Source organism: Loxodonta africana, chromosome 5 (genome assembly GCF_030014295.1).
Source record: "Loxodonta africana isolate mLoxAfr1 chromosome 5, mLoxAfr1.hap2, whole genome shotgun sequence".
NCBI classification, from domain to species: Eukaryota; Metazoa; Chordata; class Mammalia; order Proboscidea; family Elephantidae; genus Loxodonta; species Loxodonta africana.
Window position 1 is genome coordinate 28,645,118 of NC_087346.1, and position 24,006 is coordinate 28,669,123.

Genomic DNA, 24,006 nt, shown 5'->3' on the forward strand with positions numbered 1-24,006 from the left:
AATCATCAGCCTAATTGCAGAAAATGTACCTAGATATTGAAATACAGTACAAAGAAGTATGTAAGTGCTTAACCAAAAAGAAAATTTGATAAAAACAGATGATATGTTCAGTTCAAAGGTTTTAGACAAAGTGTTTTTTGCTTCATCACAAGAAAATTGTTTCCATTCCCACTAATGTGTTGTGCTGATGTTATAAAAAAAAAAAACTGTTAAAGTGCAGAATAGCTCTGGTGTAAACATTGTCTATTTGCTTTTTTTTTTTTTTCCATTTAAAGCCACTTATGTCCTTTGTTTTTTTTATTTTTTTATGTCCTTTGTAGAAAAATTATAAGAAAAGTTTTCAAATGCATAAATATTTCCAAATATAAAATCTTATCAAATTTCCCAAGATCAGGTCCAGTATCATTAAGTGTGGTGAGGATTTAAAACCTCAGTAGAGTGAACGCAGGGATACCTGTAGGCTCAGAGATTGAAATAAAGGACATAACTGATTTTGTTTAGTGTTCCACCTGTACAACTTCTGTCAAATGTAACTAACTCAGCATACGTCGGTAGATGTTTCTGATGAGCCAAGGAACACCTTTTAGAGGTAAAAGGGCCTTTTTCAAGAGAAGATACAAATCTAACTTCCAAAGAATTTTATATTTTATAATAATAGCCCACCCTCTTCAATACATAAGCTTCCATGACTTTGTGCCACCAAGATAGGGTAGTTCGATAATTACAGAAGAAAAGAGCCATTAACATTTATGTAATGGCTTCTTTTTGCAGTCTGTTAGTTTTCTTTTAGTCATCTCACATGATAAAGCTTCTGGTAGGATTCCAGTTGTTAACATATTGCAAAGTTTGGCTTGTGCAACAAAGTGATGTCTTGAGACTTAAGCAGTAAAGAAATCATTTCATGTGTTCTGCAAATTGCCTCGATGATGATATATCATTCTGGCATCCTTTAAGTGGGAAAGAGATACACAAAAATTTCTGGGACGTTTGATCTGCTCTGTTTTCGTGTTCATTCCATTTACAGGAAGTGTCAAATTCTCAGCTGTGTCTCATACAGAAGCTCACACTGGTTTCAGGGGTGCTAAGTTATCCCAAATGTCTAGTGGTGTCCTACTTGTTCCAAGCTTGTCTCAAGCTTGTTTGCTCAGAGAAAGGCTCCAAAAAGCACAAAAAATAACTAACTAACTAAATAAAAGGAGGGCAAAAGGGGCTGACATCAGATAACTTATCGCTTCTAAAAATTGACCCACCTTCCCAGCAGCCCTCTATACCTGGGATAGTTTAGGTCTAGAAAACCTCCACAAGCAGCTCTGGATCTTGGGCCTATAACCTGTTGGGAGGCTCCTGGAGAAGGAAGCGTTCCAATTCTTTTTTGCCTTTATGTCCACATTTTTCTAGTACAGCGACTGGCATGTATAAAAAAAAAAATGTAGCACTTAAAAATGTTTGATGAGTAAACCAGTAAATAAAAGGAATTCAGGTTCAAATTTTCAGGCTGGGCCCTGGAAGCTTCCCAAATAGAGCCAAATTTGAAGAATATAAATTCAGGTTATCCAAAGAGTTGGTAAGCAAACTAGAGTGGCTTAGCAATTACGGGGTTAAAAGTGAATGCCTGTATCACTTAAGCATTGCTACTTCCATGAGGTATAACACCTCAACAATTTTTTTGTTTTTACTAGAAAGATGTGATTTTTTGCAATTCTCTGTATTTATTTGTTGCTTGGGTTGGCCCTGAGTATTTCTAAGTCATTTTGCTCAAAGTCAGATGAAGACAGTTACAGGTTCTAAATGTTGAAAGGATTTTGTGGCTCTTTATGCACCACTCTGGAGCCCTGGTGGTGCAGTGGTCAAGAGCTTGTCTGCTAAACAAAGGGTCGGCAGTTCAAATCCACCAGCCGCACTTTGGAAATCCTCCTATGGGTCAGTTTTACACTGTCCTATAGGGTTGCTATGCGTCAGAATCGACTAAACGGCAGTGGGTTTGGTTTTGGTTTGGATGCACCACTCCAACCCTTCATGGCATCACCATGTAATTAAAAATGATAATTCCAAACCATAAACATAAAATTTACATGTATTCCAAAATCAAACATTTTTCTCAGATCTTCTGATCAGACATCTTGACTATTTATCAAAGATAAACACTTCTCATTTTTATTTGCCCCACTTTGCTTGTGCCCTAAGCCTGTGCTCAGGCTGCCTGTCCGTTAATGCAGTCCTGGTTTTACCCAATTCTCCAAGAAAAACAGAGTCATGTATCCAGATTAGCTACCTGTGCCTGCGTTAATTCTGTGACTCTGGCCTCTGAACCACATAATCTTCAACCTTCTGTTGCTGTGGCCCCAAAGGGTCTGCTGAGATGGTGAGGCTTTGCAGGCATGCAGGGAGGCTGAAGACTGTGAATACATTTGATTTTGTTGACGTCACTACTACAGCTATTGCCAGCAGAGTGACAAATTTCCGTTACTATCATTTATTATTTGTGTTAATTGCCTTTTATAAACACACTGTCAATTAATAGTGTTTGTGTTTGAGATGTTTTTTGTGAGAATTAAAATCTTTCATTGCTCTTAACTTTCTGCTTATTTATGTCATCCCATTGTAAAAACTGCTTGGGGGGGGGACTTTTTTTGTTTCTCTTACAGTGCCTACCCATAGTACTGGTCTATGATCAGCTTTTTATTTTTTTTTTAAAGACAATTCTTGTGAATATTCCTCAGTTTCAGTTCCAGGGAGCCCAAGTATTGCATTCCCCTTCACCTCCAAAGTAGTTTTTAATCACTACCTTTAGTCCTTACGTTAACATCATTTTATTCTTTTGAACACTGGTCTACAGATTTGCATCGGTGGTCAAACACCTGCTAAGTGGTTGATGGTTTAATTATTCTCACAGCTATTATTTAATATCACACAAGTAATCAATAACAATTACTGCATAGAAGAATTAGCAGTGAGAAATATAATAAACAGAACATATGTAATCCTAGTAGGTGTCTAATTATACTCAATACATTTCTTTATCTTTCTACTCGCAAGTCTTTCCATTCATTGGCTCTTGACGGGATGACACTTTTAAAGCTGAGATCATGCCATTTGACAATAGATGTTAATATCTACAACTCTTTATGCTAAAATACATGCAAGAAGTTTACGTTCATGCTCTAGAATTATTCTAGCAACTCCACTCTTTTATGCCATTCTCTGCCCAGTATTATAACTTAATGCTAAGACCTCTAGATACATTTTATGATTTAGCTGTGAGTTTGCACCATCAATTTATACTCCTTTGCTATATTTTATGTATATTTGACATTTTTACATTTGATTTTAAGATAACTATTTTCTTCAGATGTTTAACATATTTCTAATTTTAATTTAAAGGGCAAAAATTAAATTTCTTACAGCATTGATAGTTTTTTTAGCTTTTATGAAATATATTCATGAAATATACACATATTTCTAGTTCTATTTATTTATTTTTTAACCTTTTATGCCAAAGCACAGTAGAAAATGACATGCGTGGGCTATAGCAACACATATGCAGAGTGTACAAGAAGGTAAGTATGAAGATATTTTCTTTAAAAGAGAGAGGAATGAAATGCCTGGGTAGTAAGATATTTCTCTGTCTTCATATCTGTAACTACTATAAAAAAGTAATGCCAACTGAAATTACATGTGGGCCTCCAGGGTCAACAAGTCCCTTCAAAAACCGAGAAGGGTTTGTTATGAATAATTTCAGTGCTCTTTCATGTCATTCAACCAATGTACCATGGTACAGAGGGTAATTTCATGATATAAAAATATGTTTATAAGTATTAGTGCTAATTTTATACTGTGTACAGTACATATACTTTGAGATTTATACTAATAACCCATCTTACCAATCAATCCCCCTGTGGTAGTTATTTCTATTAAAGAACTGTACCTCCTCAAAGGTTTTTGGGCTGGGGGAGTTACTAAGGATGGAAGGATGCATAACCAGGAACAAATACAAAGCTGTGGTACCTGGGAAGACAAGAGAGGTTTAGACATTAATTGAATGAAAGTATAATTTCTTAGCATTGGCATTTCAAAGTTACTACTAAAGTAAATATTACAGTGACCCAAACAGATACATCGTAAGTTCGGCTTGAGTTAAATTAATTAGATATCCAGCATTTTATAAGAAGCTGATTCTAGAAAATGGAGATAGTCCAGTGTGGGAAGAAGAGGCTTGTTGCACGGTTTAGGTAAACCAGTTTTTGCTCCTGGCTCAACCACTGATTTGCTCCATGATTTTGGCTTTTTGCTTCTCTTAGTCTTAGTTTCCTTAACGGAAAATCACTTGCCTTACTTATTTATGGTGTTTCTCCAAGGAAGAAAAAATATAACGTGCCCGAAAATATTTTGATATTAGTAAAACACTATATAATGAAACATACTATCATTCAATATGAGGTAAAAAAAAAAAAAATTTTTTTTTTTTTTTTTTTTATTACATTACCAAAATTGATCCTTGGGTTCTCCTGTGACGTTCCTGATGAGGCCTATGAAAGCTTATTAAACTGGAGACAGAATTTAATCTTCCAGCAAGTGTTCTTAAATTTGGATGTCATTATATGTGTATAAAGAGTAGAGTCAAAAACTGTTTAAACTACCCCGAGAGTATGGCCCCTGGATACCCTTTTAACTCAGTACTGAAGTCACTCCTGAGGTTCACCCTTCAGCCAAAGATTACACAGGTCTATAGGGTCACTATGAGTCGGAATCGACTTGACTGCAATGGGTTTGGTACAGGGACAACAATAACACATGTGAGGAATGGGCTTCATTGTTCAATTCATGTACAGGTGACTAATGGGCACACTAGCCCAAAAGCAATGACGAAAAGGCAGGAAGGGACAGGAAAAACTAGACAAATGGAAACAGGGAACCCAGGATGGAGAAGGGGAAAGTGTTGACGCAGCGTGCGGTTGGCAACCACTGTCAAAAAATGATTTGCGTATTAACTATTTAATGAGAAACTAATTTTCTTTGTTACCTTTCATCTAAAGCACAATGAAAAAAATCCTTACAACCACACATACACAGACACAAAACTGCTTAAATCGCTAAATTTAAACAAAAGATTGGTGCTTTTTCTTAGGGACAGAGCTTAAAAATTTGCATTTTGGGAAAGAGACTAGCATATCACAGGTAACTACAGATCTGTGACTAAGAAGGTGCAAGGGTGTGATTTTTTTTAAGTAAGCAATGTCATAAACTATAAAAATTAGTGTTTTATACTCTATCAGCCAAAGAGAGTAGCTTAGTCAGATCGCTATAAGGAAAGGATGGCGGTCTGAAGTTCAGTTTGCCAAAGATTTAACCACGTGCTTGCAACTGTGACTGTGTTTATGAGATCATACTATAAAAATATTTCTGGTCTGTGCAGTCAGTACTCCTAAGACAGAAATACACCCTCTGGTTCCTGCTTCTCCACCGTAATGTGATTTATACTCTTATATAATCTGACGGAGCAGGAACTGTTAATTGTATTACACAGGTCGATAGCTAGCGATGGTGATCAGACATGGCCTTATCATACTGCACTTCTCTCACCTGGATAAATCACTGTTCTAATTTTACTTAGTAATAATACGTTGTTGCCATCTTTCCCCATTTTTTAGTTTCCTTATCTCTCTGGTAAGCTTTTTTTAGTATTGTACTTAAACCTTTTTTTTTTTTTTTTACTTAAACCTACCATATCTATAAAACAGAAAAAAAGGTAAAATAACTCTGTCAACAGCCCTACTGTCTGCAAATGAATTGAAGAAGACATTGCTCCTAGATTGTATTTGAGCCAAACAATGAACAGTTTATCTATAATCAGACATAGCTATACGGCACGAAGCACAGTAATCTCTTATATACAAAGGAAAAATGGTCTTTATAAGCTTGACTTGTAATAGTGGTTCTCAATCTTTAGCATGTGTCAGATTCATCTCAAGGGCTTGTTATAACACAGATAGCTGGGCCCGATGCCCAGAGTTTCTGATTCAGCAGGTCCAATGTGGGGCCTAAGAATTTACATTTCTAACAAGCTCCCAGGTGATCCTGATGTTTCTGGTCTCGGGACCATACTTGGAGAACCACTGACTTAGAAGAAATGTGGAAAAAATCTAAAACTTATTGAGGGGAAAAAAAAAAAAAACCAACCTCCATTAATTGAAATCCACAGTAGAGTAAAAAAAATATGGTCTTTGGAGTCAGGTACAATCCTAAGGCCAATAGTTTTATTTCTAGTACTTACCAGCTGTGAGAACTTGAACAAAAAATTATTTACCCTCAATGAGTCTTAGTGTTCTTACCTAATATGGGGAAGAAAATACGTAGCTATCAGGGTTTATGACAGTCAAGTAAAATAACCTATGTCAAAGCACCTAAACAGTGCCTCCCCTCAAATCTGAGTATTAGGAAGGTATTTAAAATAAAAAAATTACACCTTTATTCAGATATAATTAAGGCATTTTTAAAACTGAAAAGAACAAATCTTTGTGGGGAAAGGAAGTATGGATACTACAGTGTGAAAAGAGAAACAGAAATTAATTCCTTTCTTAGATCAACTGAAAACACTCTTTTCTGAATTTCATGTTTAAGAACGGTACTCAATTATGTTATTTGCTTTTAATAGCCTTTCATGTCCACCATTAAAGAGACAAACAGAAAAAAATGGATATGATCTAATTGCTTCACATGGTCAGTAAAAGTCATAATGTATCAGTGGTCAAAAAACTACATAGTGGTTTCTAAATTCTGGCTTTTCCTACACATGGTGTGGAGTCTGAAAAAACTGTCCTGATACATATATTTTAATGGTGGTAAATGGCACAGGACCTGGCAATGTTTCATTCTGTTATACATAGGGTCACCATGGACTGGAGCCATGGCAGGTAACTAACAGCAACAATAATTCAACTACAGAATCACAGCCATGACACAGTCAGATAACCATCAGTAAAGCTTCACCTTTTATACTTTTGTCCGTTTCAACACTGAAAAATATTTGAATATCTTCAAAAATACACTTTTGACAAAGCTAATGTTAAAAAATGAAGCTCTTTAATTCTCGTGGAATTAAGGAGATGTTTTTGTCCAATTAAATCAATTTTGCAAAATGCTGATACACACAACCAAATGGATGAAGCTCAAGAGGATTACGCTAAGCGAAAGAAGTCAAACAGAGAAGACCGCACACCATGATTTCTTTATATGAAATCCTAGACAAGACAAAACTGCAGTAGCAGAGGAGTCCTTGAGTGGGACAGTCAATGCACTCAACTGTTAACCAAAAGGTTGGAAGTTTGAGTCCACCCAAAGAAGCCTTGAAAGACAGGCCTGCTGATCTACTTCCAAAAAATCAGCCACTGAAAACTCTATGGGGCACAGTTCTATTCTGACACATATGGAGTTGCCATGAATTGGAACTGACTTGACGGCAACTAGTTGGTTGGTTATAAGTGGAGACAGCAGATCAGTGGTTGCCCGTGGCTGGGGGTGGAGGAGGGGATCCACTGCAAAGGGGCACAGAGAAACTTTTTAGGGTGACGGAAATTTTCTGTGTCTTGATTGTGGTGGTGGTTACTGAACTGCATACAATTTCCAAAAGGTATCACTATATATTGAAAATGTGTGAATTTTATTACATGTAAATTAATACCGCAATAAAGCTGGAAAAAATTCAATTTCTATAGGAAATAGATTAAAAAAAATCCTTTGCAAAGGTAAATGTCATATACAAATTGTAATGGAAACATTTGGAAACCCAGTGGAGCTTAAGATGACAGGTAATAATTCTGCCATCTAACCGTGATATCAAAAAATGTCTTCCTGTCCAGTACAACACGGGAGGAAGCATCTCCTGCAGGGCTTTCTGAAGCAAACCTGATACACAGAACACGCATGCTTCCCAGAGCAGAAGAGATCAGTGCCGGTGAGGCTACACCATGGCGGTGGGAGTACCATGAAAAGACTTTAGTTTAAACGTTTTCCCATATGCCTCTTGACTTTAAATAAATAAGGAAAAGTGAAATAGATAAGGGCGAGAAAATTTGTCATATTATTTTTTTCAGACTGGTATTTTCAAATGGAACCAATGGAAAACGAATGGGCTAAACTTTGTGTACACTGCATAGAATTCTTCCTAGTTATTTCTAAAGAGATGAAGAGAGGGAACACATCCCCCTTACGAAAGGTTCTGGTTGAAATGGCTGTTTTCTGTGAGGCCAGAATTCAAGGGCTCAGAATAATTTATCCTGCAGGATACAGCATGAATGTCTGCCGCCTTAAAACTTCCACTGGGCCTCATTTTAATACTGATTCTTACAGAAACAAGAACTTAATGGGGGGAAAAATTTAAGAAACCGTGGAAGCTTTCTTAATAAATACCTTTCTTAGCACAAAGTTTTGTTTACGTCTGGGAATTCTGCCTGTCAGACAGCTTTCAGACTATTAAAAAAAATAGTCATCTCTGCAAGAAATAGTTTAGAAATAAACCATATCAGGAAGATGGCAGCTTAAAAGGCTCTTTTTCTGGAAGAGATTTATTATAAAGAGTTACAGGTATTTATATGTGTCTCCCTTGACTTTTGACAAAATCATGTCAACTACTCTCTAAACACTTGATTAGTTTTGATTTTAGAAATGTTACTAACAATACTTGTCAATTAAGATCTTCGGGGAAAAAAAATTTATCACAGAATTTCCTGCTGAATATTCAAATTCTGTGACATCTGTTTTTGACCTTTTCCCTTAATTAAACAAAACACTTTGACAAATGCTTAAGTATGTTATTTAGGTAAACAAAGATTATGTCACAATACATAATGTGTTATTTTTTCATCCGCATTTCTAGGAAGTGTAAGAAGTCACTGTGACAGGAATTCATGGTCTAGTGTCATGAATTGAATTGTGTTCCCCAAAAATATGTGTCATCTTGGTTAGGCCATGATTCCCAGTATTGTGTGGTTGTCCTCCATTTTGTGATTGTAATTTTATGTTAAAGAGGATTAGGGTGGGACTGTAACACCCTTACTAAGGTCACATCCCTGGTCCAATGTAAAGGAGTTTCCCTGGAGTGTGGCCTGCACCACCTTTTATCTTACAAGAGATAAAAGGAAAGGGAAGCAAGCACAGAGAGGGGACCTCATACTACCAAGAAAGAAGCACTGGGAGCACAGTGTGCCCTTTGGACCTGGGGTTCCTACATGGAGAAGCTCCTGCTCTAGGGAAAGGTTGATGAGAAGGCCCTTCCTCCAGAGCCCACAGAGAGAGAAAGACTTCCGCTGGAGCTGACGCCCTGAATTTGGACTTCCGGCCTACTAGACTATGAGAAAATGAACTTCTCTTTGTTAAAGCCATCCACTTGTGGTATTTCTGTTATAGCAGCACTAGAAGGCTAAGACATCTAGTCTTTAGGATTGTTACATTAGGATTTTTACACTAGTTGGTTAATCATAACATAAAAAACTCTCACCAGTTTTCTGGGGTCCTATTACCAAGAATTTTGGTAAGCGATCACAGGTTTTTTCTTTAGACCAAATATCTCTGTGGCGTTTGTCATCACAAGGATTCTAAACGAGAGAAGAATATAGAAATTTATTTATTTATTTAGTGAGTGCGTCCATTGTGTGCTAGAGTTTTTCAACTTCTGCCCTTAAAAGATATCCCAGGTAACAAGGCTATGTGGCTCCATTTTAAAAATGAAAGCCTTGATATGGTATCCAAAAAGCTTTCAAATCATTTCTTTCCATCTTGAAGTTGAGAGTCTACTGAGGAGGTGGGGAAGGGAAGGCGTTTCCACTGTGGGTAAACAGCCTCACGCCACTGAGAGTTTTATATTTTTTTTTATTCTATTTTATAGTAGTTCTATGTCTCAGTGTTTTTTTTTCCTTCTTCTTTTTAAATAGTGAGCTTGCTGGGCAGAGACTGTTTTCTGCTAACCTAAAAGAAGATACACTCTCAGCATTCACTACATAAATGAAATACAAGGTGTCAAATTTTCATTCTGTGTAACTTTGAGCTTTCCTGCTGTGCTTCCGAGGGATATGGACCCGACCATAATAATGCTATTTAAAGAGACAGCTGATTCCTTTCAGCTGCCTTCAAGGGCCAGTAAATGTATATCTAAAAACGTAACTTTACAGGCTGTGGTGTTAAAAAGCACCAAATTTTAACAAAGGGGCAAAATGAGGGTGAATTACTACCTCAGGGATTCGGCTTTTGATCTATGGTACTTAAACTGACACACAGTGTACAAGATGTATCTTAAAAAACACCCTTTAATTCTGACTGCAAAGTGCATATTATGTTGAAAAGAGTAAAGAATTACAGTACCCTTTACTGCTATTTTCAAGAGTGGTCAAAAGGGACCACTTTCTATTTCTACTCAATTAATACTGCAGATATATATATATATTTTTATGTAGTTAAATAAACCTTCTGCTAAGAACAAATAATAAACAGATGCTACGAATGAAGCAAGGGTATTCTTTCTGGCTACTGTCCTAGAAAAAAAAAATGGGTTTCAACCCAGTCTCCTGATATAATAATGATTTCAGTTTAAAACTAAGGTGTTAAATTAGCAGGAAAATTGTATGTCTTTCCAGAGGCTAACATCGATGGTATTGTATAGTGGGTAAGATTAAAAGATGCTTGGTATAAAGACTGAAAAGTAACATGCAGTCCACAATCGTTGACTTTGCTAAAATGTGCTGTTATTTCCCTGCTTGGGGTTATCTGTTTGTGCTCTGGTGGTAATTAGCCCACAGTTTAAAGATGATTTGAATGGAGACAGAGTTTACCACAATATCAATCTGCTAAATTTACTCAGTTCTGCTGAAGGTTGTTATTGTTTTACCATCAGCTTCATCAATGAGTCTCCTGTAGCATTTTACACAGTGATTAAGACACAGTTTCTGGAGCCAGATGGTCTGGAATTGATTCCTAATTTTACTATACCCAAGCTGTGTGACCTTGTTCAAGGGGCTCAGCCCTTCTGTGCCTCAGCTTTTTCATCTGTAGAATGAGACTAATAACTGTACCTACCGCATAGGGTAGTTGTGAGGATTTAATGAATTAACAAATGTCAAGTGCCCAATCTGACCCATAGTAAACACTAAGTAAGTATTTGCTAAGAATATTACTTTTCCCAGATCGTGGAGTGGGCAATTTAAGCTGCAAGTATGTACCTGAACTTCTAGGACGCCCATCTATCCTTTGAAATTCTGGGATAACCCTAGAATACTCTGAATATGCCATATCTTTGTGACAATTTTGTCTTAAGAAACTTAGTCTTTTTACCACAAAACACTTTCTCCATGTTCTCAATCCAGTTTCTCAAATCCACTAACATTTCCAAAATGTACATTTTTTCAAAAAAGATGCCTTTACTCTTCTGATTTGGATTATCTCATAGAACCACAGATATGTTTTAGGATTAATTAAGCAATTATACCAAACTATCGATTGACGCAGTGGCTGCAACAATGGGCTTAAGCATAACAACAATTGTGAGGATGGCACAGGACCAGGGCAATGTTTTGATCTGTTGTACATAGGGTTGCTGTGAGTCGGAATTGACTCGATGGCACCTCACAACAAAAACAACATTGATCCTGTCTTACCTGCCAGAGAGGGTCTTTCTGTTCAGGGAAGAGCTCAAAATATTTGTGAGCGAGCTGCAGTGGAGGCAGAGTCTGAAGTCGCAGGTTGGTCCAGCTCTGCACGAAGTTGGCCAGATTAACAAATGTGTATAAGCCCAGTCGGTCATTCCCATAGTTGGACAAATGGGTCATGAAAATGCTGATCTGAAAAAGGCAAAGATGAACAGCAGGGTACATACAAACTGTTTTAACACTAGGGGGCAGTGCAATCACAGCAAGGCTAAGTTTTTTTTTTTATTACTAAGTAGTCTGTGCAGGGGAAACTCTGGTGGTGTAGTGGTTAAGTGCTACAGCTGCTAACCAAAGGGTCAGCAGTTCGAATCTGCCAGGCGCTCCTTGGAAACTCTATGGGGCAGTTCTGCTCTGTCCTATAGGGTCGCTATGAGTCGGAATCGACTTGACGGCACTGGGTTTGGTTTTTGGTTTTAGTCTGTGCAGGGCTTCAATTCATGAAGCGTTTGGAGATTTTGGACATAGCTCAAGGACTCTCACTGTATGAATGCATACTAGAGAATGTATTATTAGCAAGACCTGATAAGCATTTTTTCTTGAAATTTTAATATATTTTATAACAAAAAACAAATCCAACACCCATTAGCTGCCATATACTGATGTTAGTGCAGCTAGGTTGCAGCTGAGTAGCATATTTTAAAGGTGTTGCTAGGTGATGCAAATCGTTTGTGCTCCACTGCTAGCCTATACGTTGGTGGTTCAAACCCCCCCAGCAGTGCTGTGGAAGAAAGGCCTGGAAATCTGCTTCCACTACGATTACAGTCAGGAAAACCCTATGGAGCAGTTCTACTCTGTAACACACAGGGTTGCCATAGATCAGAATCGACTCAATGACAACCAACAACAAAAATGTCAACACATAATGGCCTCATGACGTATGGACTACTCATCATTTGAGACATCAGGATCCCAGAAGGTTGGAATTTTAATTTTAATCTACTTAATTCACTTATAATGTAGTTCTTTAAGGGTCAATGAATTGCCATTATTAATATTAACTGAGTGACCTCCGATTTGCATTTATGAAAGGCCACAATGACAACAGGCTGGTGCCTGAGTTTTTACTAAAGTAACCATTAACCATTTTCCATCAATAACACTCTCAAAACATGTTTCCATATTTATTGGGCCTACTATTTCCAATATATGTATAAGTATTGGGGTCCCTTTGTGGTGCAAATGGTTAACGCGCTTGGCTGCTACCTGAATGGCTGGCAGTTCAACTCCACTCCGAGGTGCCTTGGAAGAAAGGCCTGGTAATCTACTTCCAAAAAATCGGTCTTTGGAAACCCTGTGGGGCACAGTCCTACTCTGACACACATGGGATTGCCGTAAGTCAGGATCCATGGCAACAGGTTTTACTATTCCCAGTATCTTATACCTCCTTTAAATATAGTCTTCAGTGCTTGGGCAGATAAAATTGACTCTTCCTATGGAAGCATCTGACCTAAATTGAATTCATGCACTGAAAAAAAAAAAAAATCATAGCAAATGCGGGGAACTTTTCATAGTAAAATAAATTTCAATTCTATAGGTTTGATTAAATTGATCTGAGCATTTTTAAAGCTACTGCTCTAAGTCCATGCAAATAGCTTTTGTTGGTTAGATGTTGACAAATGGAAATGATTCTCCTGCATGAGATTTTCAACGGCAAAGAAAACCACTGTAGCATTTATGCTACTATTAAAAAGAGCCATAAAATAATCCAGGTGATAAAAGCACTTTCCTAAAATATACAATGTCATGGGAATGAGTAGTAATACTTATTATTATAATCATCATAATAATGAATATAAAAGGTTCATTCATTAAGTGGCTGAAAGAAATATTAAATAAAATTCAATAAGGTAAAGTGGTAAAGATGAGAGAAAGGGTTATATTAAGATCTGATATAATGAATCAGAAAAAAAAATAATTCCAACTATGAATAAGAAATAGTAATAGCCTATTTATATTCTAGGGAACAAATCCTGCAGGGCTTTCCCATGAAAAGCCTCAACTGTGATCAAGAATATTTAATTGTGTTTCTATTCACTCTGCTCTGAACAGACATTACATCTTAGAACTTTGACAAACAAAATACTTTGAGGGTGATTTTAAGTAGCTCCCGCAGAACAATACAGTAGTGGATTTGATAAGTAAGACGTATACCATTTTGGGTCTTTCTGAAAAATAAGACTTTTAAAATTTAACCTGGTTATATTCTATAGTCATTTCAATTCTGTAACTTATTTGTTTTACCCCTACTTCCTTTTCTTCTCCAAAGTTCATCAAAACAATATGTGACTGAGAAACTTAAGAAAATCATACTTAAACTTGAAAGTTCTTTTATACTGGCTGTTAGAGGCAGTCTTTCCTGATTTGTTTTATAGGCCACATTTTTTTTTTCAATGTAGCAGAATATTTCACGATGTTTTTATCTTAAAAGAAAAACTTTAATACAATGTAAAAATATATAAATGCCCACACATATGTATTTTTTTTTCTTAACCTGGTTAGCCACTTGTTGAAATTTCTTATTTTTATAAAAGATTTAAAAATACATGTGTGTCCCTGAATAATATTTACAATGGAAAGAAAATTGAAAACTTAGAGATCCTGTGTGACTTTGTGACACTTATACACTTGATCTTCCTTTGAATTCTCTTTCCCACCTTGGAAAAAATAATATTCTGTGACAATCAAAGCAGAGTACTACTTTTCTAACTGCATGACTACAGAAAGTAAAAAAAAAAAAAAAAAAAGTCACTTTCTCTGATAAACAAAGGAAACCCAAAATGAGTTATGAGCTAGCGAACAACATTGCTTTTGCTGAAACTCAACCTGATCTGTAAGGATCGCAATGACTCAAGGTGTTGAGCTTACTCCTGTCAAAGAAAAGCTACTTAGCCTGCAAGCATGGAAGCTTTCCCAGGTTTTCAATTCTATTTGTATATTCACTTTAGCATAACGCAAAGTGCACTATAAGCAAAAAGGCTATTTCAACGTAATTCTTTTTTCTTTCCTAATGCATGCCACCTCATGCACTTTTAAACTTGAGAGTCAAGCCCGGGATTTTGTTTTGTGTTTCTAAAGAAATACAAGACCAAAGGGAGTATAATTTGCTAGGACATAAAATACTGAATCACAATATTCTCTCTTGACATGGAATATTACATGTCTTTTGTTTAATATGGAGCCTCTTCAAGTTTTCTTTATTTTTTTTAAGTTATGAATCTATTGCACAACAAGCAATGGGACTGGTGAGAACAAACACCTAACTGGAATGTTGTGAGCTTTTCTTGTCCCTGTTCTGACCTCTGACATTTATAATGTCTCTTGGCATTTCCTCACCTGACAGCAATCTCTGCATGGTATAGAAAGAAACAATGAAAAAGCCTGAAAAGGTTATCAGTTCAGAGCAAATAAGGTCTTAGTTTTTTCATAAAGAGGGTATCTTTATAATTTTTAAAATGCTTCAGAACTGAGGTTCTAAAAAAAAAAAAATGGATGGAATGGATCAAACTAAATTACCTGTATTATACATGGAGGCTCCAGTGGGAAGGAAAATGCTAGAAGTTACAATTGCATTTCTACAACAATTTTTGCTCTAAGTAAAAGCTACTAAAAAGGCTAATTAGCTGCTTAAAACTCAAATCATTATAAACACTGCCAAAGGCATAAACTTCGTTTTATTATGAGTGGAAAAAATATTCTTCCTAGCCTCATAGACATAGATATATATAACAAGATAATTATCTACTTTTTTTTTTTTCTGTAAAAGGCAAAAGGCAAGTGTCAAATGCCATATACATTGGGACTCATTAGAAAGAAATAGATATAACTGGTAAAAATTGTAGCTAAGAGAAAGATATGGGAAGTCTTATGTACACTTTCCAGCCCCAACCATGTGAATCTAGTTAAGTTCCAGGTATGAGGAATGCATGAATCATTACCAAGAAGAATAAGGAGCAAAACATGTCCTGGTGCAAGAACAGTTGATAACGCAGCCATTATTCTCTTTCTTTTGAGAAGGTGAGGGAAGAGGAGAGGGAAAGGGAGTGTAAAAAGAGTATGTTAGTTGTAATATTTACTATAAATTATGCCATGAGGACCATGCAGATCAGTTCAATTCCACAGACGGGTTCTGGTCATGCTGCTACGTGCCAGATGCTCTGCCTGGCTCTGGGGGTACAAATATGAATACGATGCTCTTCTTTTTTCAGTTTTGTTCATGGCAAGATTCAGAATTCAGAAGGTAGAAAAGGGATTACAGTGCAAAGCCTCCCTCTCACCTCTGTCCAACCAGGTTTTTTTTTTTTTTGTATTCTTCTAGGTAGCCAACGATTCAAGAGCTTTAGCATACATACTGATCACCTAGGAAGCTTTTCAGAAGTTCAGATCACCAGGCATTACATGCAGAGATCCTGATGTTCTAGGTCCAGAGGGGGCCCTAGTATCTGCATTTTAAAGACTCATCCATAATGATCCTGACACAGGTGCCATGAGAACATTCTTTGAAGAAAACTGTCTGAACCCATTGTTTATTCCCCGAGAAAAGATTGAGTTTGACAAGAGTTATAAGTTGCTCTGTTTGAATATATATAAAACAAACACGTCTTGTTAAGTTCATACATATATTTTGATGCCCTGGACTTAGAGCTATCCCTAGCAAAAACAAAACAAAACAACCGGGCAAATGCTGCTGACAGATGTGTGGAGACGCATAAAGAGGATGTTGAAAAAGAACCACGGTTCGTATGTTGTTGTTAGCTGCCATCAAGTTGGCCCTGACTCATGGCGATCTCATGCACAATGGAACAAAACACTGCCCAGTCCTGCACCATCCCCATGGTCGGTTGAACATTGGGCCGTTGTGATCCATGCGGTCTTCACTGGCTGATTTTTGGAAGTATATGGCCAGGTCTTTCTTCCTAGCCTATCTTAGTCTGGAAGCTCTGCTAAAACCCGTTCAGCATTATTGCAACATGCAGATGCCACTAACATTACATGAACGCATCACTATGCGTGAGGTGCACTGGGCAGGAATTGAACTCGAGTCTCCTGCATGGAAGGTGAGAATTCTACCATTGAACCACCAATGTCTCATGTAGTTCATATAAACGTGTACAATCGGCTCCTAATTCCCTTTCAATCCTACATTTTTATCAAAGCACAATCCTTCTCCATTTCCACATATACATCTAAGATGCGTCTTATAACTCCTTTATTTAAAAGGCTGCCTTTCCTGTTCACTTTTACTTTATGTCACCGGCATTAAAGTTTTGTGTGGTAGAGGATAGCACACTGTGATTTGCCTCCTGTTCTTCCTCCTAGACTTACATCTTCAGACTAGAAATACTCTTTAGGGATTAAAATAAAGAAAGCCAGTTTATTTTTATGGGACAGTGATCAAATTCCAGTTATTTCATTTTCATCATCTTAAAATATATTTGAGTTCCACCACTGTCAAGATTGTGCTTCATCAAATGAGTGTGTCTCATTCTAGAAAAAAATAAAAAGTCCTGAGGAGAAAGGATAATCTAAGCATGCTCTGGACCCAAATCTTTTATTCTCTAATTTCCTGGTTCAAACCTTTAATAATTCCTTATTGCCTTCTGAATTATATATAAAGTATAAATTCAGGGTATTGTCCTAACATAGCACCAGCTTACCTTTCCAAACATACTTCTCCCTGGACTTGCCTACGCCGTCTCTGTTTATGCAATTTCTTCTCTCTGCAATATACAGCCTCACTTCTCTGCTTATCTAAATCCCATGTGTATAGAGTACCACCTCCACTTTTCAGATTTCTCTAGCTAATGCATTCTTTAAAAAAAATTGAGCCCCGGAGCACTCTAGTTTTGTCTTTCTGACATTTTCTACCCTAGTTTGTATTATGCTATTTTGGTCCTAGTTTTATTCAACACTAGATTGTACGGTAAATTCCTTCAGGGCTGGCATGAGGCGTTTTCAACCTTATTTTCCTATAATAGATAGTATGTGCCTTGAGGAGTCCCTGGGTGGTGCAAACAGTTAAGTGCTTAACTACTAACCAAAAAATTGGCTGTTCAAACCCATCCAGAGGCATCGCAGAAGAATGGTCTCGTGATCTACTTCCGAAAAATCAGCCATTGAAAATCCTGTGGAGCGCAGTTCTACTCTGCACACATGCAGTCACTGTGAATTTGAATTGATGCTACAGCGTAGAAACTTGGGTGTTTTTTGTTTTTTTTTTTTTAATGTGCCTTGAGCTTGCACCAATAACTTATGTGCAAAGTTGGGGAATACAGGGTCAGGTTTTTTTTTTTTTCCCAGTGCCATTCATTCTGACAATCATTTAGCACCACTCTAATTGTAGGCTTCCTCAGTGATTTGTTCTAGTCTCTTTAACTTCATCCCTATTCACTCTGAGCTCCTCTTCCTGAACTGTCTTCCCAGTCTCCGCTTACTTTCTTACTGCTGTCTTCCCTGTTTGCCTTGAAACCTCATTCCTTTGTAAGGAAATTATATCTTTATGTCTTTGACTTTGGCCTACACAGTGGTTAAAAAAGTAGGCTCTGCCACCTACTGGTTCTGTGGTCTTCACAACTTATTTAAATTCTCAGTCCTTAAATTTATTTATCTAAAAGAACAAGAGGCTAGAATAACTACCTTACAGAGTTGTTCTAAGGAATAGATGTGATAAAATATTTAAAGCACTGCCTGGCACACAGTAATTGCTTAATAAATGATAGCTTAATAAATGATAGCTATTTAAAAAAAAATTCTTTTTTTTATTTATTATTGTTATCGATCGATCATTATTATTTTGGAGGAATCATTTCTCATTTATAGTTCCCTTCCAGCAGCTCATCACCCTTATCTGGTCCTCCATTTCTTGACCTTCTCATTGTTTCCGCATCTATCAATGTCCTTCTAATCACTCCTCTTCCTTTACTGGGCAAAACTCTATGGACAACTATTTGAATTTCTCTCCCACAATCACCCACAGATTCCCAAATCATCTTTCTGTTTTTAATGTGAATCCAAGGCTTTGAATCAATTTTGCCACGGAATTACTTCACTCCCACATATGGACTGTTCAGCACAGCTAGAGAAAAACCACACAATGGGAGCTATTCATGTCACATAAGCATATGGTACCCAATCTTAATGGCACCCTCAGTGTTGTTGGATATTCTTTTTATTCATCTTTTGTCAACTGGCTCTTGAGTTCCCTTCGGCAGCTATTTCAAACTTTCATCCCTCTCTGGAGACTTCCTGCTCAATCTCCACTCTCTAATTTTTCCGTAGGTAATTATCCCCTAATTAATGGAGAATAATGGCCATCAGACAAGAACTCTTTCAACTTCCTACCCCAGCCCATACACATTTGTCTTTTTCAAATCCCTTCTGACAAATGAGAACACTAAGGTGCTCCATTTTGTATTCAAAGCTAATATGTCTCCCAATGCTTTTGATCCCATCCACTCTTACCTCCCATGAGACGTTATTCCAACACTTAAACTCCTTTGTTGTCCTCTATTTTCAATGCCTTCTATTGGGCCTTGCCTAAGCCCAAAAATATGTTCAAGTCTCTCTCATCTTAAGCTCTCCCTTAAGCTTTTATCTTTTCTAACCACTGTCCTTCCCAGCCAAGTTCTTCAAAGGAGAAGTCCACAGGTGCTATCTTTATTCCTCACCTCCTTTCACTTCCCAGTCTTCTATAATCTGGCTTTGCCCCCACCACTCCACTGAAAGCACCTTACAAAGGTAACCGTGGGCTCCTAACTACCTTATCCAGTGGATCCTTGGTAATCTTATCTTACTGCTCCATTTGACACCACTGACCACACTAAAAATTTTCTCCTTCCTGGGCTTTTTTGATAAGAGCTTGGCTACTAACCAAATGGTCAGCAGTTTGAATCTACCAGCTGCTCCTTGGAAACTCTATGGGGCAGTTCTACTCTGTCCTACAGGGCGCTTTGAGTAGGATTGGACTCGAAGGCAATGGGTGGTTTGGGGGACTTTTTTTTTTTTCCTTTAGAAGAAGGTTTACAGAACAAAGCAGCTTCTCATTAAACAGTTAGTACACATATTGTTTTATGACCTTGGTTAACAACCCCACAACATGTCAATGCTCCCCTTCTCAACCTTGAGTTCCCTATTACCAGCTTTCCTGTCCCCTCCTGCCTCCTAGTTCCTGCCCCTGGGCTGTTATGCCCCTTTAGTCTCATTTTGTTTCATGGGCTTTCTAATCTTTGGATGAAGGGTGAACCTCTGGAGTGACTTTATTACTGAGCTGAAAGGGTGTCCAGGTGGGGCCTTTTTTGAGATTGTTTTCTCCTAGTTCTCCTCCATCCATCGCCTTTGTAGATTCCCCTTCCTCCACTTTCCCTTAGTGTTTCTCGGGATTTTGTTCTTTACGTACTGTTCCTAGGTGGCCTTTTCCACCCCCATTAATCCACCCTCCAGATTTCCGTCTTTAACTACAATCCATATCTTTCTCCTAAATTTTACACATCGAACCTCTATGTGTCTAGCTGACATTTCTACTGGAATGTCTCATAGACATCTCACTTTCAACATGGCTAAATTGAACTCATTATATATTTACACTAGAGTCTAAGAACACTCTAGAAGATTAAGTACCTCTTTTGTTTTATCATTGCTAGATCCTTAGCACCTAACCAGCTAGATAATAATTAGAACATAGTAGATGCTCAGTAAATATTTGAATGAATGAATCTTTACACCTAGATCTTTCTGTGTTCTCTATTTTGCCTAAAGTTACTACTATTCACATGATCATCAAATCAAAAACTTGAAGGTATTCCAGTCTTTTACCAGCTCCTCATTTCTTATTAAATTGATCTCCTAGTTTTGTCAATAAAGCCTCTTTTACGACTCAAACCCATCTTCTTTTCTCTACCCCTATTTGTATTTGCTTAGTTCAATATTTCATTACACCTTATCTGGACTCTTTAAAAGGCTTCTAACTAGTCTTCCTCCTTCCAGTGTGGTCTTTCTCTAATCTATCCTCTAGAGTAGTGCTGTCCAATAGTTATATAATGCAAATCACATATGGAATTAAAAATTTTTAGTAGTCACATTACTAAAAATAAACAAAAGTAATTTTAATAATATATTAAATTAAATACATTAAATTAAATCAAATATATTATTAGAATTAATTTTATTTGTATTCTTTTTATTTTTAGTAATGTGGATACTAAAAATTTAAAATCACATCTATGGCTCACATTATAATTTAAAAGTCCCTAGGTGGCACAAAGATTGTGCTAGGCTGCTAACCAAAAGGTTGGTGGTTCGAACCCACGCAGAGGCATCATGGAAGAAAGGCCTGGCAATCTGCTTCTGTAAAGTTTACAGCCAAGAAAATCCTATGGAGCTTAGCTCTCCTCTATAACCCATGGGCTGGCCATGAGTTGGAATCAACTCCACAGCAATAGGTTTTTTTTTTTTTTATTTAACCCAAAATATTCAAAATATCATTTCAACATGTAATCAATACAAAAATTATTAATGACATATTTTGCATTTCTTTAAATACTAAGTCTTTGAAATCCAACGTCGTATTTTATATTTACTGTACATCTCAGTTTGGACTAGTCACATTTCAAGTGTTCTATAGCCACTGTGGCTAGTGGCTGCCATACTGGACAGTGTACCTCTAGAGTCTGTATCCTTAATGCTTCAAGAGCCCATCATGATCTAGTCCCTGCCTTTCCGCCCCCATCTTCATATCTTTCGACTTGTCTTCTTTTGCTTTCCATTCCAGCAAAGCCTCCATGCATTTGTACATGCTATTTCTTCTACTTGGAACACCTTCTGTCTCTTTATCCATCTTCTAAACCCCAATGTACCATGAATACTATTTAGGTTTAGGTGTTAACCTTCCATGTATCTCCCAAGTTAGGGTGGCCACACCCATTTTTGTATCTTCATTGTACCTTATGCTCTCTTTCAACAACTATTGGAACTACTAGTCTTGATTTGTTATATGTTCATCTTGCTAAACTATGAGCTCCCCAAAAGCAGGGGCTATGTCTTAACTTTCTTTTTACCTACAGTTATTGGCATGGCTCATTAAAAAAATGTTTTTTGAACTTAATTATTTGCATAACAGACTACCAGTAAGTGTTTGTTGGAACGAACTGAAGTCTGCCTCATTATGGGTAGTCTTTCTGCTCTTAAAAATTACATGCTCCATGTAAAATACTTGGAAAATAACAAAGAGAGGCAAAAAAAAAAAAAAAATCATTCAAAATCCTACCACTTGAAGGACATTTACGGACATTTTCTTCTATGTTTTATAAATACATATAAAATCTTGTATTTATATATTAAAATATGGCATAACTTAGTCCCTAATGTTTGTTACTTAGCAATATAGTTTTAACACTTTACTACAATGTTAAATTGCTTCTAAAACACACACACATATTTTAATGAATACATAGTAATCTATCTTACTAATCATCGAAATTTATTTCATCAACTTTCTACTGTTGGACCTTTAGGCTGTTTTCAACTCTTTACTGTTTTAAACAGCACTGGATGATTGGACATCATTGTTGATATGTCTTGGTTTGTATCATTGACTATATCCCTAGGAAAATTTCCTACAAGTGGTAGAATTAGTGGGTAAAACAGAATGCATATTTTGGAGGCTGGTATCTTATGTGCCACCTGGATTAGATTCAGCACTGCGCCCTACTTCCCTGGGCTTTTTTCCTATTCACCAGGGACATGAATAGGAACAAAACACAAAAGAAGAAGCAGTCTACTGGAGTTCATGAATGGCGACAATTTACAGTAGGGATCTGAGAAGAACTACCCTCGTCATTTCAAATCACTGCTTCATTCTGTGTGATTCTCACTTTCTGGGAAGCATTATTTGGAAGTCGTGCCAGCTTTGACTATTTAGCTTTGAATCTATAACAAGCGACAGGTGGGAAAGAAACCAAATGTGAATGAAGAATAAGAAGAGATATAGAAAAACAGTTTATCTTTCATCAGATTGGAGAGGGGGCAATAGTCTTACAGTTCCAGATGAACTACTTGTGAGGATTCAATGAGATAATGCGTGTTAAGGGTTTGATATAATGTCTGATAACATAGTAAGCACACAAGAAATACATATTACTTGAAAAAGACGCAGGAAATAATCTTAATTGGGTAAAATATGATTTTTAGACTTGTCTTGAAATTCTTGTCTCCAAGGCTAACCTATCACAATTATTTGGCTTGTTCCAAAGAAGGCATGTGAGCATACTCTGGAATGCATTTTGGCTCTTGCCTTATGTGTAGGAAAAAGAAATCAGCCATTCGGAGCACACTTCTTAGTCTTTTTTTTTTTTTTTCCAATGAGGATGGACTTTGAATCTGTAGGTGTACTATGAATGGTCATTGTACGCACTCAGCACTCTGTGGTATGATATTATCAAATATTATATTATTATATAATGATTTATTTTATCTACTTTTAATCTCAGAGTCCAGATGCCTCTATTTGCTTTATTTGCAAAAAGCAATAAAAATAATTCACTTTACATCATGTTTTCTTAACCAAGTCATCACACAAACTCCAAATGCAATATTTGTACTGGGAAAAACTTGATTCTTAAAAATCATTGTGTAACTCATACATTAAACATTTTGGATTCAGGGGGTATAATCGCTAAGGCAATCTTATTGCTTTAGAATCTATTCGGTGTGGGTGGTTTTCTCCCATCCTTGGCTGAGGCAGATGGTATGACTTCTCTGGCATCTTAGGCAACAGAAAATTCTAATGTAATTTTAGGTTGTTAACACAGTCTTGGGAAACCCTGGTGGTGTAGTGGTTAAGTGCTACGGCTGCTAACCGAAAGGTCAGCAGTTTGAATCCACCAGCTGTTCCTTGGAAACTCTATGGGGCGATTTTACTCTGTCTATAGGGTGTTTTTTTTTTTTTATAGGGTTACTCGATGGCACTGGGTTTTATAGGGTTGCTATTAGTTGGAATCCACTCGATGGCAATGGATTTGGTTTTGGTTTTTTTAAAACAGTCTTGACTGAGTAGTTTAAATCTTCTGGTCTAAGATACTAATCAAAATGTCGAACTTGTTGAAATATTATATCTTCTCTTCTCCCCCAGCTGGGGCCTGATGCAGGGACCCTATTCTCCTTTCTCTGGTGTGATTTTACTCTTCCTCATGCTCAGATGACACTAAGGGATAGGGCTTCTGACCCCTCAGTGTTGGGACATGGGGAAGAAGGAGGCAAAAGCATGCAGAAATTCTTATTTGACTGATTGTAAGATGGTATATGTTTAAAGCTGGCTCCCTTA

The 24,006-nt window shown here is 37.0% G+C and overlaps 1 protein-coding gene across 4 annotated transcripts in view; it reads right to left on the reverse strand.

The window, feature by feature from the left end:
• The window catches only part of LOC100675289 (N-deacetylase and N-sulfotransferase 3), a 229,973-nt gene that overhangs the window by 30,949 nt on the left and 175,018 nt on the right, over positions 1-24,006 (reverse strand). For all 4 annotated transcript variants that reach the window (XM_064285411.1, XM_064285410.1, XM_064285409.1 and 1 more), the window contains 3 exons: positions 11,643-11,825; positions 9,494-9,590; positions 3,882-4,005 (listed from right to left, as the gene is read on the reverse strand). In XM_064285411.1, coding sequence (XP_064141481.1) covers positions 3,882-4,005; positions 9,494-9,590; positions 11,643-11,825 — 404 coding nt within the window. The remainder of the gene's footprint in view (positions 1-3,881; positions 4,006-9,493; positions 9,591-11,642; positions 11,826-24,006) is intronic.